This window comes from Saccoglossus kowalevskii, chromosome 1 (assembly GCF_978046115.1).
Source record: "Saccoglossus kowalevskii chromosome 1, keSacKowa6.1, whole genome shotgun sequence".
NCBI classification, from domain to species: Eukaryota; Metazoa; Hemichordata; class Enteropneusta; family Harrimaniidae; genus Saccoglossus; species Saccoglossus kowalevskii.
The window spans coordinates 46,191,802-46,215,513 of NC_140641.1; the positions used below are offsets into that span (position 1 = coordinate 46,191,802).

At 36.3% G+C, this 23,712-nt stretch overlaps 1 protein-coding gene across 1 annotated transcript in view; it reads left to right on the top strand.

Moving 5' to 3' along the window:
- Nucleotides 1-4,243: 4,243 nt before the first annotated feature.
- The window catches only part of LOC100379060 (peptidyl-prolyl cis-trans isomerase FKBP4-like), a 29,443-nt gene continuing 9,974 nt past the window's right edge, over nucleotides 4,244-23,712 (top strand). Inside the window, exons 1-5 of the mRNA XM_085502627.1 lie at nucleotides 4,244-4,357; nucleotides 13,578-13,957; nucleotides 16,439-16,537; nucleotides 18,951-19,112; nucleotides 19,290-19,358. Coding sequence (XP_085358753.1) covers nucleotides 13,621-13,957; nucleotides 16,439-16,537; nucleotides 18,951-19,112; nucleotides 19,290-19,358 — 667 coding nt within the window. The 5' untranslated portion in view covers nucleotides 4,244-4,357; nucleotides 13,578-13,620. The remainder of the gene's footprint in view (nucleotides 4,358-13,577; nucleotides 13,958-16,438; nucleotides 16,538-18,950; nucleotides 19,113-19,289; nucleotides 19,359-23,712) is intronic.

Below are 23,712 nucleotides of genomic sequence, written 5' to 3' on the forward strand. Positions count from 1 at the left end.
ATTGTGTATGAACAGACTGTTGGTTATGTGAAATACTGCTTGTCGCAACCAAACAAGACATGGATGGACATGCAACTGCGGGTATCACATGCAAACATAGTTTAATCCTCTACATAATTCACATTGTAAATACTATTATATCCTATCCTGTTACATCAACTAAACCACAAATAACTTACAAAAATGCGGATAATTAAGGAAAGTCTGCATTTGAAAATAAGAACACAAAACTGACAACAAAACAAATCAACTGACAAGTATCGCTGTCAGAGGGTAAACTAACCAGTTCTATGCGGTAATTTGGATTCACTGTACTGATACTGGCGATAATAACCCACCTCACACTCAGGATATTATTAGTTGTATTATAAAAATCAGAAATGACATACCCAGTCGCAGATCATTAAGTAAACATTGCATAAGAAAATTCACAAGTCTTAAGAACACAAAACAAACAACTGACAACAACAAAACAAACACAGGTAATATAAAGGTTTCAAAATAAAACATTTATTAATACTGAATTACTTTTACTTATAATACTTAATTACACAATTCTTAAAACCTGAGTTCAGTGAAATGCTTGAAGTTAACAAAATATGCTTCAAAACAAGTATTTTGAAACTTTTATGGCTAAAATTTTACCAGTTACCATGGTAACATAACTATTTTTATATATTTAAATGTTTGGTAAATCACGACCTATATTTTGAAGGCAAACATAAATATATACCAATGATTTTAACAAAAACATGGTTTTAATGAATTTTAACCGAAACCGTCAATTACGATTTTTTTACAGCTTTGAGAGACCTGTATAAAGAGTTTAAAACAAAAAAATGGTTGTTGTACAAAATGTCTGGGTTCGACTATTTCCATGTCAATTTCTACTGGACTATTAAGTGAAGCAAGATGACAGTCCTTTCATTTTCTAAAATTTATGAGTTATCTGGTCAGGTTTGTAGTACAGTTATGTAGTTATTCAGTAGTCTCCCTAATTGTAGTAACAAAGGGGATATTCGTAGAATATAATGTATAAAAGATGTCAAATGGGGTAGTTTGTATAGCGATATCTGTGCATGTATAACATGAGATGTTAATTTTTGTAGAGAGATATACATTGAATGTGATTGCCGTAGTAACGTGAAAATTAAATAGTATAGTTTGTACAGAGATATCTATTTAGTATAATGGCTATAACGTACAGATTAAATAGAATAGTTTGTACAGAGATATCTATTTAGTATAATGGCTATAACGTACAGATTAAATAGAATAGTTTGTAGAGAGATATCTATTTAGTATAATGGCTATAACGTACAGATTAAATAGGATAGTTTGTAGAGAGATATCTATTTAGTATAATGGCTATAACGTACAGATTAAATAGAATAGTTTGTACAGAGATATCTATTTAGTATAATGGCTATAACGTACAGATTAAATAGGATAGTTTGTAGAGAGATATCTATTTAGTATAATGGCTATAACGTACAGATTAAATAGGATAGTTTGTACAGAGATATCTATTTAGTATAATGGCTATAACGCACAGATTAAATAGAATAGTTTGTACAGATATATCTATTTAGTATAATGGCTATAACGTACAGATTAAATAGAATAGTTTGTACAGAGATATCTATTTAGTATAATGGCTATAACGTACAGATTAAATAGAATAGTTTGTAGAGAGATATCTATTTAGTATAATGGCTATAACGTACAGATTAAATATAATAGTTTATAGAGAGATATCTATTTAGTATAATGGCTATAACGTACAGATTAAATAGAATAGTTTGTACAGAGATATCTATTTAGTATAATGGCTATAACGTACAGATTAAATAGAATAGTTTGTAGAGAGATATCTATTTAGTATAATGGCTATAACGTACAGATTAAATAGAATAGTTTGTAGAGAGATATCTATTTAGTATAATGGCTATAACGTACAGATTAAATAGAATAGTTTGTACAGAGATATCCATTTAGTATAATGGCTATAACGTACAGATTAAATAGAATAGTTTGTACAGAGATATCTATTTAGTATAATGGCTATAACGTACAGATTAAATAGAATAGTTTGTACAGAGATATCTATTTAGTATAATGGCTATAACGTACAGATTAAATAGAATAGTTTGTACAGAGATATCTATTTAGTATAATGGCTATAACGTACAGATTAAATAGAATAGTTTGTACAGAGATATCTATTTAGTATAATGGCTATAACGTACAGATTAAATAGAATAGTTTGTACAGAGATATCTATTTAGTATAATGGCTATAACGTACAGATTAAATAGAATAGTTTGTACAGAGATATCTATTTAGTATAATGGCTATAACGTACAGATTAAATAGAATAGTTTGTACAGAGATATCTATTTAGTATAATGGCTATAACGTACAGATTAAATAGAATAGTTTGTAGAGAGATATCTATTTAGTATAATGGCTATAACGTACAGATTAAATAGAATAGTTTGTAGAGAGATATCTATTTAGTATAATGGCTATAACGTACAGATTAAATAGAATAGTTTGTAGAGAGATATCTATTTAGTATAATGGCTATAACGTACAGATTAAATAGAATAGTTTGTAGAGAGATATCTATTTAGTATAATGGCTATAACGTACAGATTAAATAGAATAGTTTGTAGAGAGATATCTATTTAGTATAATGGCTATAACGTACAGATTAAATAGAATAGTTTGTAGAGAGATATCTATTTAGTATAATGGCTATAACGTACAGATTAAATAGGATAGTTTGTAGAGAGATATCTATTTAGTATAATGGCTATAACGTACAGATTAAATAGAATAGTTTGTACAGAGATATCTATTTAGTATAATGGCTATAACGTACAGATTAAATAGAATAGTTTGTACAGAGATATCTATTTAGTATAATGGCTATAACGTACAGATTAAATAGAATAGTTTGAAGAGAGATATCTATTTAGTATAATGGCTATAACGTACAGATTAAATAGAATAGTTTGTACAGAGATATCTATTTAGTATAATGGCTATAACGTACAGATTAAATAGAATAGTTTGTCCAGAGATATCTATTTAGTATAATGGCTATAACGTACAGATTAAATAGAATAGTTTGTACAGAGATATCTATTTAGTATAATGGCTATAACGTACAGATTAAATAGAATAGTTTGTACAGAGATATCTATTTAGTATAATGGCTATAACGTACAGATTAAATAGAATAGTTTGTACAGAGATATCTATTTAGTATAATGGCTATAACGTACAGATTAAATAGAATAGTTTGTACAGAGATATCTATTTAGTATAATGGCTATAACGTACAGATTATATAGAATAGTTTGTACAGAGATATCTATTTAGTATAATGGCTATAACGTACAGATTAAATAGAATAGTTTGTACAGAGATATCTATTTAGTATAATGGCTATAACGTACAGATTAAATAGAATAGTTTGTACAGAGATATCTATTTAGTATAATGGCTATAACGTACAGATTAAATAGAATAGTTTGTACAGAGATATCTATTTAGTATAATGGCTATAACGTACAGATTAAATAGAATAGTTTGTACAGAGATATCTATTTAGTATAATCGTCTGACCACCAACAATTGCATTTGCATCTTCTTCTTGTAAACCAGTAGCCTGAGTGTTTGGTGTTTAGTATACAAGTATCTTTGGCGGATCTCTCAAATTTTGTGTCAATATTGTATTTTGGTCAAAACAGCTACTTTGGACGACGTCTTGAATACTACCAGCTTAATTGATTTAATACTTGGTAGGTATGTAGGTATCTTGGGTTATTCTTTGTTTTCATTTTGTGACGATATCAACTATCCCCTATTTTTAGAAAATATTTGTTCATGTTTGGTAAAAAAAAAACATTGTCGTTCTCGAGGTGTTCGTGGAAAAGAAGGGAACTAGAAGAGACAATGTTTCGATACTTTATTCCAGTAAAACAAGAATGTGACACGTACAACGTCAAGCAAACTGATGTCAATCCTTTAAAGAAAATGACACGTCCAGTGTTTGCATATTGAAATTATAAATATATAGAATTGCAAGGATTCAATCGTTGATATAAAACATATTACGTATTATTTAGACAAAAATATTGCATTGCGTTTGCCCACAGTCCCTCCATTCCGCAGCACGCGACGATCATACAGCGCCCTCTGGCGTCTATTTTGTGAATACCGGAAATAATTGTGATTCTAGAAAAATCACACGTGCATTGCATACAGTGCAGTGAAAGCGTGATTTTAGGCTGACATCCAACATAAAGCGACACTGCAGAGGACAGCAACCTTGGCGGAGTTCACCGTATGTAATTTCATTCTTGTATATATAGTTATTTTATATAGATAGTTGCATAGATAGATAGATATATAAATAGGTCAGAGCTTTGTGCCGTGGTGGATTTCCGTGATCAGGTGACTGTATCTTAAAGTTGTCACTCCAGCCAGCATCTAGTACTTATAATTCATCACCACCTTTTTAAAATTGTGACTTCTTCAAAATTACGTTCAATTAAATTCAACTTTAGTGCATAAACACACATTTGCAAGTCTACAGTATAGCGAAAAGACAAAAACAAAAATATCTGAAAGTTGCTTCTGCAAGGGTAGGGGTGAATATACGATTTGGAAAGACTTCCCAATGTACCCTACCTCTAATCCTAACACTAAGGGATTGGGTATTGTGGCAGTTCACTATTCCTGAATCAATTTTTCTTTGAGTTTTTAATAATTCTAAAATTAATTTAGAGGTCATTTGTTAATTTTAATAGTATAGTATTTATTTATTTACTTATTGACTCTTACACAATCCCCGGAGGGAAAAAAATGGTCACAAAGTACAAGGAGAAAAATATGTATAAAAATAAAACAAAAACACAATATACTAAATAACAAATACAATCACTAAATTACTAAATAATACAAAATCTCTAAAATACTAACTAATATGAAATTACTAAATTGACAGCAGGCATTAAGATGTCAAGTAAGACCCTGCTTCCTGACTTCGAAGCTTTTACTTATGAACTGTGCTACTGGTATAATAACATTTTCATTCTGTAACAATTCCATGAATTTATAGTATAGTATAGTGATTTTTGATTTACGGGTAAATAAAACGAAATTACATTAACGGATGTGACTGATAACTTTTACTATAAAAACCTTAGCATCCCGTTGGCAGGCCAGTCACACTGGTTCTTACTACAAGAGATTACAATCCCCCCTGCCAAATGCTAAGGAAAACTGAAATGTATATATACATGTACATATATATACATTAGAGCACACAGACTACAAATAGAGACTGGCAGATATAATAACACAGATATATCTGACAGAAAATTTCTATGTTGTGAAAATAACGCCATAGAGGACGAAGAACATTTTCTATTAACACGTGATCTCTACGCGGGAGAAAGAAAAAAACTTTATCAGCTGTTATCACTCCAACACTTAGCAAACAATAAAGAAAAATTAAAATATATTTTAAATAATAAAGATGAGAAAACAATAATACAAATAGCAAAATACATAGAGAACTGTTTCAAAACAACAGGAAAGATTGAAAACATTATAGTCAGCTATCTCAAGATAAGGTCATGTACATGCAATAGTTATCTAAACATTCACCAACACAAATGTGGAAAACAATCCAATTTACTTTACCATTATTTTTTTTTTCTACTTTTATTTGCTAGTTGTTTTTTATTTATTTTCCTGTGTGTATTTTATTCTCACTTTAATTGTTTGTTGTCTTTATTCACATCTGTATTGCATTTTGGTCAAAATCCTAATAGGGATACGAACGCAATAAAGATAATTATTATTATTACATACACCCTGTATTTACATAAAATATTATCCACCTATGCGGATCTGTTTGTGCAGGAATTTTACGACCGTATGCCCTTACTGACGTCAACCAAACATTTTATGTGGGAAGTTGGCACCCAAGGCTGACAGGTACTACACCTTGCCCAAGGGTGACCTGGAGGTAGTTGTGGCAAAGGGTAACCTCATTCTCCCAAGTACAAAAACTCCACAACCGGATGTAGTTTTAACGTCATGCCCATAGTAGTATAATACATCATCTATGGCCAATATACATTACTTTATAAACAAACAAATAAACAAACACTGTAAAAATATAAAATAAATGTTAAATATTAAGTTTAATTTTAGTTTTCTGTCAAAATATCATTGATGAATTTTCCCAGGCTGTTGGTAATGAAACCATCATTTGAACTTAAAATTTGTTTGAACATGTTTTGTTCTGATAATGTTAGTAGACTATCATTATACAATGACAAAGTATTAATAAATTGTGTACGACTAGTTATTAACCTTTGGTTCTTACAAACCAATAATGCATGTATTTCATCACCAATAGCCTTGTCTTCACACAAATTACAAATTCTTTCCTCTGAAGGCATGCCTTTGTATCTTAACCTTTCAATTGACAGTGTATGAGCAGAGATTCTAAATTTGGTTATACTTGTGATATGACTAATATTTTTTACAAGTTCTAGATATGGCTCAAATTCATATTTTGATTTAAATGTCTTGTAAATGCGTAATTTATTATTTTCTATTTTTTGGAGGGCTGGCAACCACTGGTTATCAATATAGGTTTTCTGTAATTTCATTTTTGCTTGTATTCAAAGTGAAGAAGAAGTTTCTATTGCTGATGTATTAACATTGGATTGTTTTCAACACATTTTTGCACACTGCATTCGTTAATTGGCTGGTTGCCCGGGGATTCAACTGCCATCAACATTTACAAATATTTATGAAGATTAAGGGGATGGCTTTGTTGCCCTTTTCCTGTAACTGTCTCATTAAAATAAAATATTACATTTAGAACAAGCACCGAAAACACGTAACAAGAGGTCCCAGTTAAGTTGCTTTGACGATTGTGTGTCATGCAACTATTAGATTTGAAAAACCACCATCTCGACTACTCATGTGTGATCAGTGTTTCGGCGAGCAGTCAATGTTTTCAATGAGCGAGCGAGCGAAAAAAAGAGCGATTAAAATGCTGCCGGTTTCCGGTCGGACAAGACCGCATGATCGGAAATCAAGCAATAAGCTGTGGGTGTAAAAGCGGAAGGCTGGGCGAAATGAGTACCGTAATTACTTTGTAGTATTGATATGCAAATCAATTAGGATTACTTTCATGCAAGTGTTGTGCTTGTGTTGGTGGTGTTTATAAACAATCACACGTGACAATGTTTTGAAATAAAAAAAACGTCGAAATATGCCTTATAAAATGGAGTTTTTGTTTAGAATAAAAGCACAGTCATAGATACTGTCATAACCATCAATAATTTAAAATAAAAAAAAAATATTGAAAAAAAAACACATTAAACTTGTGCTAACCCCTTAAGGTATGAATTTGTTTTAGAAATTTATAAAATATTTATAAAACATTTATCCTGGAAGGTTCCCTCATTTTATTTGATTCCAAAGAAGACACTCCTAGTAGCTATGGAGATCATAGCCGATGTCAAAATTAAAATTTTTGAAGAAAAGATTATTGTATTGTTAAAAATAAATCGGGGAAAGAAATGTTCAACATGCTTTTAACTGGTTTATAGAAATCGCAAAACATGACAAATTCAGTTTGTACGCAACCTTACCGATCTTACCACAACCGATGTACAATTTGAAAAGTCGCTGATTCCAATGTTGAAAATAAAACTTTTTATGAAAGTTCTAATGATTAAAACATCAATGAAATAAAAAACCTTTGCAGGCTTCACGTTCAACTTTCCATCATGACTGGTGGCCTTTTGGCTACTGACTGTATAAATGCCACCTGTGTGACCAGTGGGCGACTGACTGTATAAATGCCACCTGTGTGACCAGTGGCCGACTGACTGTATAAATGCCACCTGTGTGACCAGTGGCCGACTGACTGTATAAATGCCACCTGTGTGACCAGTTGCCGACTGACTGTTTGAATGCCAACTGAATGACGAAGTCCGAAAACGGGGACTTATAATTCGGTCTCCATCCGTGCGTCTGTGCGTCCGTCCAGTCATATCTCAGAATCCCTTGGACCGATTCCGTTCATTCTTTGCATGTGTCTAGTACTTTATGTGGGACATATGCACATGCAGTGGTTTAGCGATTCGATTCAAAATGGCCGACTGGCAGCCATCTTGTTTTTTAAAAATGTTGTTTTTTGGACATGCTTTGTCAGTTGTCATTCAAACTTGGTACATAGATTATACATGTTAGGATACATGTTCATGACGATTTATTTCGCAATTGGATCAAAGATGGTCGACTGGCAGGCATCTTGTTGTTTTTTTTATACGGTATCTTGGACGTGCTCTGTCAGTTTTCATTCAAATTTGGCACATACTTGTACTTTATACATGTTAGGATGCAAGTCCATGACAATTTGTTTCAAAATCTGGTCAAGGATGGCCGATTGACAGCCATCTGACTTTTTGGCCTCACTGCTATATTTCCACAATTTATGTACACATACATCATTACATATCAGTGTGTTGTATACGCCATTTGGAACTCAAGTTTCAAGGACACGCTCACGACAACCCCTCCGCTTTAATATGACGAGCACAAAGAGAACTTTCCAAAATTTAATGGGGACTGTTTCATTTTCAATGACTTGTTTTGTTTATTGTGCTCTTCAAATCTCTGTTGACAAATTACGCTTGTAATTTGATGGGGGAGGGGGGCACGGGGTTTGGAATGGAATAGTAGAATTGTATTGAAGCTTGTGGTAATATATAGTATTACAATGCATAATTAAGTATGTATTTTTTGAAGGGTTATAACTAGACCAGTTCCTGAGAACTATTATCACTATCCTTCACATAATCAACAGTCTGGAATGAATTTTATTCATTCGTTCATTAGTCCCGTCAGACGTAGTTTGAAACAGTGAGTTATGTTTTGGGTTGTGTTCGTCTGTACTTCTGTACATTTGCTTCAAAGCTGGTACAAAGCCAAGTCATAATGGGAGACATGTGCACATTGATTTCATTCAAACTTATCATTGACATCAGTCATAGTGGGTTACTGATGCACATTTTTTTCCGTGATTCAATTCAAAATAGTCGACTGGTGGCCATTTTATTTTCTTCTGTCCATTTTACAAAGATGATTTTACAGATTGAATTTTAATTTGGTACAAAGACAAGATATAATGGGTTAAATGGGTTTTTTTTCAAAGTTGGTACATCACCAGTCATGAATATCGCTTTGTTTTATTTGTTGACCTTCAACTGACACATGAAACAAATTCAGTTTACATCTGAACACATGGAACATGTTTAGTTTACATCTGAACTCATTCAGTTTACATCTGAACACCTCCAGTTCACATCTTAACATAAGGAACACATTCAGTTTACATCTGAACATATGGAACACATTTTGTTTACATCTGAACATATGGAACACATTTTGTTTACATCTGAATACATGGAACACATTCAGTTTACATCTGAACACATAGAACACATTTAGTTTACATATGAACACATGAAACACATTTAGTAGTTATCTGAACACATTCAGTTTACATATGAACACATAGAACACATTTAGTGGTTATCTGAACACATGAAACAAATTCAGTTTACATCTTAACACATGGAACATGTTTAGTTTACATCTGAACACCTCGAGTTTACATTTAATACAAGGAACTCATTCAGATTACATCTGAACATATGGAACACATTCAGTTTACATCCGAACACTTCTACTTTACATCTAAACACATGAAACACATTCAGTTTACATTTGAACACATGGAACACATTTAGTTTACATCTGAACACATGGAACACATTCAGTTTACATCTGAACACATGTAACACATTCAGTTTACATCTGAACACATGTAACACATTCAGTTTACATCTGAACACATTGAACACATTCAGTTTACGTCTAAACACCTCTAGTTCACATCTTAACACAAGGAACACATTCAGTTTACATCTGCACATATGGAACACATTTTTTTACATCTGAACACATGAAACACATTCAGTTTCTGAACACATGGAACAAATTCAGTTTACATTTGAACACATGGAACATGTTCAGTTTACATCTGAACACATGGAACACATTCAGTTTACATCTGAACACATGGAACACATTCAGTTTACATCTGAACAGTTCTACTTTACATCTGAACACCTCTAGTTTACATCTGAACACATGAAACAAATTCAGTTTACATTTGAACGCATGGACCACATCTACTTTACAGCTGAACACATGAAACATGTTTAGTCTACATCTAAATACATTCAGTTTACATCTGAACACATGGAACACCTCTAGTTTACATATTAACACAAGGAACACCTCTAGTTTACATATTAACACAAGGAACACATTCAGTTTACATCTGAACATATGAAACACATTCAGTTTACATTTGAACACTTCTCTTTACAATTGAACACATGGAACATGTTTAGTTTACACCTGTTTACATCTGAACACATTCAATTTACATGTGAACACATGCAACATGTTTAGTTTACATCTGAACACATGGAACACATTCAGTTACATCTAAACACATGAAACAAATTCAGATTACATTTGAACGCATAGACCACATCTACTTTACATTTGAACACAAGAAACATGTTTAGTCTACATTTAAATACATCTAGTTTACATCTTAACACAAGGAACGCATTCAGTTTACATATGAACACATGGAACGCATTCAGTTTACATATAAACACATGAAACAAATTCAGTTTACATTTGAACACATGGAACATGTTTAGTTTACATCTGTTTACATCCGAACACATTCAGTTTACATATCAACACATGAAACAAATTCAGTTTACATTTGAACACATGGACCACATCTACTTTACAGCTGAACACATAAAACATGTTTAGTCTACATCTGAACACATGGAACACATTCAGTTTTCATCGGAAAACATGGAACACATTCAGTTTACATCTGAAAACATGGAACACATTCAGTTTACATCTGAAAACATGGAACACATTCAGTTTACATCTGAACACACCTAGTTTACATCTGAACGCAATGACCACATCTACTTCACAGCTGAACACATGAAACATCTTTAGTCTACATCTAAATACATCTAGTTTACATCTTAACACAAGGAACGCAATCAGTTTACATCTGAAAACATGGAACGCATTCAGTTTACACCTGAACACATGGAACACATTCAGTTTACATCTGAACACTTCTACTTGACATCTGAACACATGTGAAACACATTCAGTTTACATTTGAACACATGGACCACATCTACTTTACAGCTGAACACATGAAACATTTTAGTCTACATCTGAACACATGAAACACATTCAGTTTACATCTGAAAACATGGAACAGATTCAGTTTACATCTGAACACCCCTAGTTTACATCTGAACACATGAAACAAATTCAGTTTACATTTGAACGCATTGGCCACATCCAGTTTACATCTGAAAACATGGAACACATTCAGTTTACGTCTGAACACTTCTGTTTACATCCGAACACATTCAGTTTACAGATGAATACATGGAACATGTTTAGTTTACATCTGTTTACATCCGAACACATTCAGTTTACAGATGAACACACAAAATAAATTCAGTTTACATTTGAACGCCATGGATCACATCTACTTTACAGCTGAAAACATGAAACATGTTTAGTCTACATATAAACACATGGAACATATTCAGTTTACATCTGAATTTATACTTTACATCTGAACACATGAAACACATTCAGTTTACATCTGAAAACATGGAACACATTCAGTCTACATCTGAACACATGAAACACATTCAGTTTACATTTGAACACATGGAACATGTTTAGTTTACATCTGTTTACATCCGAACACATTCAGTTTACATTTGAACACATGGACCACATCTACTTTACAGCTGAACATCTGAACACATGGAACACATTCAGTTTTCATCTGAAAACATGGAACACATTCAGTTTACATCTGAAAACATGGAACACATTCAGTTTACATCTGAACACCCCTAGTTTACATCTGAACGCATTGACCACATCTACTTTACAGCTGAACACAATAAACATTTTAGTCTACATCTAAATACATCTAGTTTACATCTTAACACAAGGAACGCAATCAGTTTACATCTGAAAACATGGAACGCATTCAGTTTACACCTGAACACATGGAACACATTCAGTTTACATCTGAACACTTCTACTTGACATCTGAACACATGAAACACATTCAGTTTACATTTGAACACATAGAACATGTTTAGTTTACATCTGTTTTCATCCGAACACATTCAGTTTACATATGAACACATGAAACAAATTCAGATTACATTTGAACACATGGACCACATCTACTTTACAGCTGAACACATGAAACATTTTAGTCTACATCCGAACACATGAAACAAATTCAGTTTACATTTGAACGCATTGGCCACATCCAGTTTACATCTGAAAACATGGAACACATTCAGTTTACATCTGAACACTTCTACTTGACATCTGAACACATGAAACATTCAGTTCACATTTGAACACATGGAACATGTTTAGTTTACATCTGTTTACATCCGAACACATTCAGTTTACAGATGAACACATGGAACATGTTTAGTTTACATCTGTTTACATTTGAACGCATGGACCACATCTACTTTACAGCTGAAAACATGAAACATGTTTAGTCTACATATAAACACATGGAACACATTCAGTTTACATCTGAACTTATACTTTACATCTGAACACATGAAACACATTCAGTTTACATCTGAAAACATGGAACACATTTAGTTTACATCTGAACACATGAAACAAATTCAGTTTACATTTGAACGCATTGACCACATCTACTTTACAGCTGAACACATGAAACATGTTTAGTCTACATCTAAATACATCTAGTTTACATCTTAACACAAGGAACGCATTCAGTTTACATCTGAACACATGAAACAAATTCAGTTTACATTTGAACACATGGACCACATCTACTTTACAGCTGAACACATGAAACATGTTTAGTCTACATCTAAATACATTCAGTTTACATCTGAACACATTGAACACCTCTAGTTTACATATTAACACAAGGAACACATTCAGTTCACATCTCAACACCTCTACTTCAACATTTGAACACATGGAACATGTTTAGTTTACATCTGTTTACATCTGAACACATTCAATTTACATGTGAACACATGGAACATGTTTAGTTTACATCTGAACACATGAAACAAATTCAGTTTACATTTGAAAGCATTGATCACATCTACTTTACAGCTGAACACATGAAACATGTTTAGTTTACATCTGATCACATAGAACACATTCTGTTTACATTTGAACACATGAAATGCATCTACTTTACAGCTGAACACATGAAACATGTTTAGTTTACATCTGATCACATGGAACATGTTTTCTAGCTGCTATATGTATAATTTGTGTTAATGTTGATTATTATTATTAATTCTCAGAAAAACTCATTAGAAAAACCTGGAGATATCAGTGAATGTCAGCATGTCTGAAGTGGAAGGGCTGCAGACAGATCAGGAGAACCAACATGTAGTAATGGAGCAGAGTGAACCTGCTACACATCCAGAAATACCACCAGTAGCACAAGCCGAGGCTGCCAAGGATGTCGCAATAACTCATCCTATGGCAGGACAAGGAGAAGATCTGACACCCAACAAAGATGGGGGTGTAATGAAGGCAATAATAAAAGCCAGTGAAAATACTGAGATGCCACGGAAAGGAGATCACGTTGAAGTCCATTATGTCGGAACATTATTAGATGGTACTATGTTTGATTCCAGCAGAGACCGAGGAGACAGATTCAGTTTCACATTAGGACAAGGTCAGTAAAATCTGATACTTGAGGTATGGCAGTGAGCAATTGCAGTGGATTACAGGGGATTACATCAAGGTATACATGCTGTACCACAACAAGGGCATTAAGGGATTGCAAGGGATTACATCAAGGTATACATGCTGTACCACAACAAGGGCAGTAAGGGATTGCAAGGGATAACATCAAGGTATACATGCTGTACCCCAATAAGGGCATTAAGGGATTGCAAGGGATTACACATCAAGGTATACATGCTGTACCCCAATAAGGGCATTAAGGGATTGCAAGGGATTACATCAAGGTATACATGATGTACCACAACAAGGGAATTAAGGGATTGGAAGGGATTACATCAAGGTATACATGATGTACCACAACAAGGGCATTAAGGGATTGCAAGGGATTACATCAAGGTATACATGATGTACCACAACAAGGGCATTAAGGGATTGCAAGGGATTACATCAAGGTATAAATGCTGTACCCCAACAAGGGCAGTAAGGGATTGCAAGGGATTACATCAAGGTATACATGCTGTACCCCAACAAGGGCAGTAAGGGATTGCAAGGGATTACATCAAGGTATACATGCTGTACCCCAACAAGGGAATTAAGGGATTGCAAGGGATTACATCAAGGTATACATGATGTACCACAACAAGGGAATTAAGGGATTGGAAGGGATTACATCAAGGTATACATGATGTACCACAACAAGGGCATTAAGGGATTGCAAGGGATTACATCAAGGTATAAATGCTGTACCCCAACAAGGGCATTAAGGGATTGCAGGGGATTACATCAAGGTATACATGCTGTACCCCAACAAGGGCATTAAGGGATTGCAAGGGATTACATCAAGGTATACATGCTGTACCTCAACAAGGGCATTAAGGGATTGCAAGGGATTACATCAAGGTATACATGCTGTACCACCACAAGGGCATTAAGGGATTGCAGGGGATTACATCAAGGTATACATGCTGTACCACAACAAGGGCATTAAGGGATTGCAGGGGATTACATCAAGGTATACATGATGTACCACAACAAGGGAATTAAGGGATTGGAAGGGATTACATCAAGGTATACATGCTGTACCCCAATAAGGGCATTAAGGGATTGCAAGGGATTACACATCAAGGTATACATGCTGTACCCCAATAAGGGCATTAAGGGATTGCAGGGGATTACATCAAGGTATACATGCTGTACCACAACAAGGGCATTAAGGGATTGCAAGGGATTACATCAAGGTATACATGATGTACCACAACAAGGGAATTAAGGGATTGGAAGGGATTACATCAAGGTATACATGCTGTACCCCAACAAGGGCATTAAGGGATTGCAAGGGATTACATCAAGGTATACATGCTGTACCACAATAAGGGCATTAAGGGATTGCAAGGGATTACATCAAGGTATACATGATGTACCACAACAAGGGCATTAAGGGATTGCAAGGGATTACATCAAGGTATACATGATGTACCACAACAAGGGCATTAAGGGATTGCAAGGGATAACATCAAGGTATACATGATGTACCACAACAAGGGAATTAAGGGATTGCAAGGGATTACATCAAGGTATACATGATGTACCCTAACAACGGCATTAAGGGATTGCAAGGGATTACATCAAGGTATACATGATGTACCACAACAAGGGAATTACGGGATTGGAAGGGATTACATCAAGGTATACATGCTGTACCCTAACAAGGGCATTAAGGGATTGCAAGGGATTACATCAAGGTATACATGATGTACCACAACAAGGGAATTAAGGGATTGGAAGGGATTACATCAAGGGCATTAAGGGATTGCAGGGGATTACATCAAGGTATACATGATGTACCACAACAAGGGAATTAAGGGATTGGAAGGGATTACATCAAGGTATACATGCTGTACCACAACAAGGGAATTAAGGGATTGCAAGGGATTACATCAAGGTATACATGCTGTACCACAACAAGGGAATTAAGGGATTGGAAGGGATTACATCAAGGTATACATGCTGTACCACAACAAGGGAATTAAGGGATTGCAAGGGATTACATCAAGGTATACATGCTGTACCACAACAAGGGCATTAAGGGATTGCAAGGGATTACATCAAGGTATACATGATGTACCACAATAAGGGCATTAAGGGATTGCAAGGGATTACATCAAGGTATACATGATGTACCCCAATAAGGGCATTAAGGGATTGCAAGGGATTACATCAAGGTATACATGATGTACCACAACAAGGGAATTAAGGGATTACATTGAGGTATACATGCTGTACCACAACAAGGGCATTAAGGGATTGCAAGGGATTACATCAAGGTATACATGATGTACCACAACAAGGGCATTAATGGATTGCAGGGGATTACATCAAGGTATACATGATGTACCACAACAAGGGAATTAAGGGATTGCAGGGGATTACATCATTGTATTTCATTGTAGATACATTGTATACATTTCAGGTCAAGTGATCAAAGCTTGGGATATTGGCATAGCTACTATGAAGATAGGGGAAGTATGTGTACTGACATGCAAACCAGAGTATGCATATGGCAAGACAGGTAATATAAATGAAATTAGTTTTTATTTGAAAATTATAATGTAACTATTTTCCTTATCTGGATATTAATTTGTTATGTTATTACTGTACCATATCAGACAATAGTACAATCATTTTCATTATTATACAATAAGTGTTATTTTTCATATAAACATTTGTACCAGACAATACAGTAATAAGCCGACTGTAAGCTATTACACTGTACTAGACAATAGAGTAATAAACCGACTGTAAGCTATTGTACTGTACTAGACAATAGTGCATTAAAATGACTGTAAGCTATTACTCTGTACTAGACAATAGAGTATTAAACCGACTGTAAGCTATTACACTGTACTAGACAATAGTATTAAAACTGTTGTAAGCTATTGTACTGTACTAGACAATAGAGTATTAAACCGACTGTAAGCTATTGTACTGTACTAGACAATAGAGTATTAAACCGACTGTAAGCTATTGCACTGTACTAGACAATAGTATTAAACCGACTGTGAGCTATTGTACTGTACTAGACAGTAGTATTAAAACTGTTGTAAGCTATAGCACTGTACTAGACAATAGTATTAAAACTGTTGTAAGCTATTGCACTGCACTAGACAATAGTATTAAAACTGTTGTAAGCTATTGTACTGTACTAGACAATAGTATTAAAACTGTTGTAAGCTATTGTACTGTACTAGACAATAGTATTAACTGTTGTAAGCTATTGTACTGTACCAGACAATAGAGCATTAAACCGAATGTAAGCTATTACTCTGTACTAGACAATAGTATTAAAATGACTGTAAGCTATTGCACTGTACCAGACAATAGTATTAAAACTGTTGTAAGCTATTGCACTGTACTAGACAATAGTATTAAAACTGTTGTAAGCTATTGCACTGTACTAGACAATAGTATTAAAACTGTTGTAAGCTATTGTACTGTACTAGACAATAGTATTAAAACTGTTGTAAGCTATTGTACTGTACTAGACAATAGTATTAAAACTGTTGTAAGCTATTGTACTGTACTAGACAATAGTATTAAAACTGTTGTAAGCTATTGTACTGTACTAGACAATAGTATTAAAACTGTTGTAAGCTATTGCACTGTACTAGACAATAGTATTAAAACTGTTGTAAGCTATTGTACTGTACTAGACAATAGTATTAAAACTGTTGTAAGCTATTGCACTGTACTAGACAATAGTATTAAAACTGTTGTAAGCTATTGTACTGTACTAGACAATAGTATTAAAACTGTTGTAAGCTATTGCACTGTACTAAACAATAGTATTAAAACTGTTGTAAGCTATTGCACTGTACTAGACAATAGTATTAAAATGACTGTAAGCTATTGTACTGTACCAGACAATAGTATTAAAATGACTGTAAGCTATTGCACTGTACTAGACAATAGTATTAAACCGACTGTAAGCTATTGTACTGTACTAGACAATAGAGTATTAAACCGACTGTAAGCTATTGTACTGTACTAGACAATAGAGTATTAAACCGACTGTAAGCTATTGCACTGTACTAGACAATAGTATTAAACCGACTGTGAGCTATTGTACTGTACTAGACAATAGTATTAAAACTGTTGTAAGCTATAGCACTGTACTAGACAATAGTATTAAAACTGTTGTAAGCTATTGCACTGCACTAGACAATAGTATTAAAACTGTTGTAAGCTATTGTACTGTACTAGACAATAGTATTAAAACTGTTGTAAGCTATTGTACTGTACTAGACAATAGTATTAACTGTTGTAAGCTATTGTACTGTACCAGACAATAGAGCATTAAACCGAATGTAAGCTATTACTCTGTACTAGACAATAGTATTAAAATGACTGTAAGCTATTGCACTGTACCAGACAATAGTATTAAAACTGTTGTAAGCTATTGCACTGTACTAGACAATAGTATTAAAACTGTTGTAAGCTATTGCACTGTACTAGACAATAGTATTAAAACTGTTGTAAGCTATTGTACTGTACTAGACAATAGTATTAAAACTGTTGTAAGCTATTGCACTGTACTAGACAATAGTATTAAAACTGTTGTAAGCTATTGTACTGTACTAGACAATAGTATTAAAACTGTTGTAAGCTATTGTACTGTACTAGACAATAGTATTAAAACTGTTGTAAGCTATTGTACTGTACTAGACAATAGTATTAAAACTGTTGTAAGCTATTGTACTGTACCAGACAATAGTATTAAAATGACTGTAAACTATTGCACTGTACTAGACAATAGTATTAAAACTGTTGTAAGCTATTGTACTGTACTAGACAATAGTATTAAAATGACTGTAAGCTATTGTACTGTACCAGTAGTCAGCTTTAGGACATAAGGTATAGCATAATAATAATAAATAACTCCCTACAGTACAATTTAGTAAATTGTTCAATGTTATTCTATTCAGCTCAAAGGAGGATACCAGCTAACTCTACACTGGTGTTTGAAGTGGAATTGTTCTCATTTCAAGGAGATGATTTGACAATTAATAAAGATAAAGGTATTCTGAGAAGAATTGTACAGGCTGGAGAAGGAGTGGATACTCCAAATGAAGATGCAAATGTTGACGGTAAGACTGGATAGGGAAGGTGTGTGTATCACCAGTGTACCAAGTGTAGTCTCAATGTTTGGACTACTTTCATTTAATTTAACACCTAACAAGTCAAGACCCTCACTAGAATTTAAAAATCCTGTTTGTCAATTCCTCAATGATATATGACAACAAATATTATTGTCAAATTTGCAGTGCATCTCACCGGTATTTATGAAGATAGGATATTTGAAGATAGAGATGTACAGTTTGTGATTGGTGAAGGTATGTATGTAGGCATGTATTCTATATGTACAGACCTGTCCTAACTGTCTTTACCCTCCATATGTACAGACCTGTCGTGACTGTCTTTACCCTCCATATGTACAGACCTGTCCTGACTGTCATTACCCTCCATATGTACAGACCTGTCCTGACTGTCATTATCCTCCATATGTACAGACCTGTCCTGACTGTCTTTACCCTCCATATGTACAGACCTGTCCTGACTGTCATTACCCTCCATATGTACAGACCTGTCCTGACTGTCATTACCCTCCATATGTACAGACCTGTCCTGACTGTCATTACCCTCCATATGTACAGACCTGTCCTGACTGTCATTACCCTCCATATGTACAGACCTGTCCTGAATGTCATTACCCTCCATATGTACAGACCTGTCCTGAATGTCATTACCCTCCATATGTACAGACCTGTCCTGACTGTCATTACCCCGCCATATGTACAGACCTGTCCTGACTGTCTTTACCCTCCATATGTACAGACCTGTCCTGACTGTCATTATCCTCCATATGTACAGACCTGTCCTGACTGTCTTTACCCTCCATATGTACAGACCTGTCCTGACTGTCTTTACCCTCCATGTGTACAGACCTGTCCTGACTGTCTTTACCCTCCATATGTATGAACCTGTCCTGTCATTACCCTCCATATGTACAAACCTGTCCTGTCATTACCCTCCATATGTACAAACCTGTCCTGTCATTACCCTCCATATGTACAGACCTGTCCTGACTGTCATTACCCTCCATATGTACAGACCTGTCCTGACTGTCTTTACCCTCCATATGTACAGACCTGTCCTGACTGTCATTACCCTCCATATGTAAGACCTGTCCTGACTGTCTTTACCTGTCCTGACTTCTTTACCCTCCATATGTACAGACCTGTCCTGACTGTCGTTACCCTCCATATGTACAGACCTGTCCTGACTGTCATTACCCTCCATATGTACAGACCTGTCCTGACCCTCCATATGTACAGACCTGTCCTGACTGTCATTACCCTCCATATGTACAGACCTGTCCTGACTGTCATTACCCTCCATATGTACAGACCTGTCCTGACTGTCCTGACCCTCCATATGTACAGACCTGTCCTGACTGTTGTTACCCTCTATATGTACAGACCTGTCCTGACTGTCATTACCCTCCATATGTACAGACCTGTCCTGACTGTCCTGACCCTCCATATGTACAGACCTGTCCTGACTGTCATTACCCTCCATGTGTACAGACCTGTCCTGACTGTCGTTAACCTCCATATGTACAGACGTGTCCTGACTGTCATTACCCTCCATATGTACAGACCTGTCCTGACTGTCCTGACCCTCCATATGTACAGACCTGTCCTGACTGTCGTTAACCTCCATATGTACAGATGTGTCCTAACTGTCATTACCCTCCATATGTACAGACCTGTCCTGACTGTCGTTAACCTCCATATGTACAGACCTGTCCTGTCCTGACCCTCCATATGTACAGACCTGTCCTGACCCTCCATATGTACAGACCTGTCCTGTCCTGTCGTTACCCTCCATATGTACAGACGTGTCCTAACCCTCCATGTGTACAGACCTGTCCTGACTGTCATTACCCTCCATGTGTACAGACCTGTCCTGTCATTACCCTCCATGTGTACAGACCTGTCTTGACTGTCTTTACCCTCCATATGTACAGACCTGTCCTGACTGTCTTTACCCTCCATATGTATGAACCTGTCCTGTCATTACCCTCCATATGTACAAACCTGTCCTGTCATTACCCTCCATATGTACAGACCTGTCCTGACTGTCATTACCCTCCATATGTACAGACCTGTCCTGACTGTCTTTACCCTCCATATGTACAGACCTGTCCTGACTGTCATTACCCTCCATATGTAAGACCTGTCCTGACTGTCTTTACCTGTCCTGACTTCTTTACCCTCCATATGTACAGACCTGTCCTGACTGTCGTTACCCTCCATATGTACAGACCTGTCCTGACTGTCATTACCCTCCATATGTACAGACCTGTCCTGACCCTCCATATGTACAGACCTGTCCTGACTGTCATTACCCTCCATATGTACAGACCTGTCCTGACTGTCATTACCCTCCATATGTACAGACCTGTCCTGACTGTCCTGACCCTCCATATGTACAGATCTGTCCTGACTGTCGTTAACCTCCATATGTACAGATGTGTCCTAACTGTCTTTACCCTCCATATGTACAGACCTGTCCTGACCCTCCATGTGTACAGACCTGTCCTGACTGTCGTTAACCTCCATATGTACAGACCTGTCCTGACTGTCTTTACCCTCCATATGTACAGACCTGTCCTGACTGTCGTTACCCTCCATATGTACAGACCTGTCCTGACTGTCGTTACCCTCCATATGTACAGACCTGTCCTGACTGTCATTACCCTCCATATGTACAGACCTGTCCTGACCCTCCATATGTACAGACCTGTCCTGACTGTCATTACCCTCCATATGTACAGACCTGTCCTGACTGTCATTACCCTCCATATGTACAGACCTGTCCTGACTGTCCTGACCCTCCATATGTACAGACCTGTCCTGACTGTTGTTACCCTCTATATGTACAGACCTGTCCTGACTGTCATTACCCTCCATATGTACAGACCTGTCCTGACTGTCCTGACCCTCCATATGTACAGACCTGTCCTGACTGTCGTTAACCTCCATATGTACAGATGTGTCCTAACTGTCTTTACCCTCCATGTGTACAGACCTGTCCTGACTGTCTTTACCCTCCATGTGTACAGACCTGTCCTGACTGTCGTTAACCTCCATATGTACAGACCTGTCCTGACTGTCCTGACCCTCCATATGTACAGACCTGTCCTGACTGTTGTTACCCTCTATATGTACAGACCTGTCCTGACTGTCGTTACCCTCCATGTGTACAGACCTGTCCTGACTGTCGTTAACCTCCATATGTACAGACGTGTCCTGACTGTCCTGACCCTCCATATGTACAGACCTGTCCTGACTGTCCTGACCCTCCATATGTACAGACCTGTCCTGACTGTCCTGACCCTCCATATGTACAGACCTGTCCTGACTGTCCTGACCCTCCATATGTACAGACCTGTCCTGACTGTCGTTAACCTCCATATGTACAGATGTGTCCTGACTGTCGTTACCCTCCATGTGTACAGACCTGTCCTGACTGTCATTACCCTCCATGTGTACAGACCTGTCCTGACCCTCCATGTGTACAGACCTGTCCTGACTGTCATTACCCTCCATATGTACAGACCTGTCCTGACTGTCGTTAACCTCCATATGTACAGACCTGTCCTGACTGTCGTTACCCTCCATGTGTACAGACCTGTCCTGACTGTCGTTAACCTCCATATGTACAGATCTGTCCTGACTGTCCTGACCCTCCATGTGTACAGACCTGTCCTGACTGTCCTTACCCTCCATATGTACAGACCTGTCCTGACTGTCGTTAACCTCCATATGTACAGACGTGTCCTGACTGTCCTGACCCTCCATATGTACAGACCTGTCCTGACTGTCCTGACCCTCCATATGTACAGACCTGTCCTGACTGTCCTGACCCTCCATATGTACAGACCTGTCCTGACTGTCGTTAACCTCCATATGTACAGATCTGTCCTGACTGTCATTACCCTCCATGTGTACTGACCTGTCCTGACTGTCATTACCCTCCATATGTACAGACCTGTCCTGACTGTCGTTAACCTCCATATGTACAGACCTGTCCTGACTGTCCTGACCCTCCATGTGTACAGATCTGTCCTGACTGTCATTACCCTCCATGTGTACAGACCTGTCCTGACTGTCCTGACCCTCCATATGTACAGATCTGTCCTGACTGTCCTGACCCTCCATATGTACAGACCTGTCCTGACTGTCCTGACCCTCCATATGTACAGACCTGTCCTGACTGTCCTGACCCTCCATGTGTACAGATCTGTCCTGACTGTCGTTAACCTCCATATGTACAGATCTGTCCTAACTGTCATTACCCTCCATGTGTACAGACCTGTCCTGACTGTCCTGACCCTCCATATGTACAGATCTGTCCTGACTGTCCTGACCCTCCATATGTACAGATCTGTCCTAACTGTCATTACCCTCCATGTGTACAGACCTGTCCTGACTGTCCTGACCCTCCATATGTACAGATCTGTCCTGACTGTCCTGACCCTCCATATGTACAGATCTGTCCTAACTGTCATTACCCTCCATGTGTACAGACCTGTCCTGACTGTTGTTACCCTCCATGTGTACAGATCTGTCCTGACTGTCGTTAACCTCCATATGTACAGACCTGTCCTGACTGTCTTTA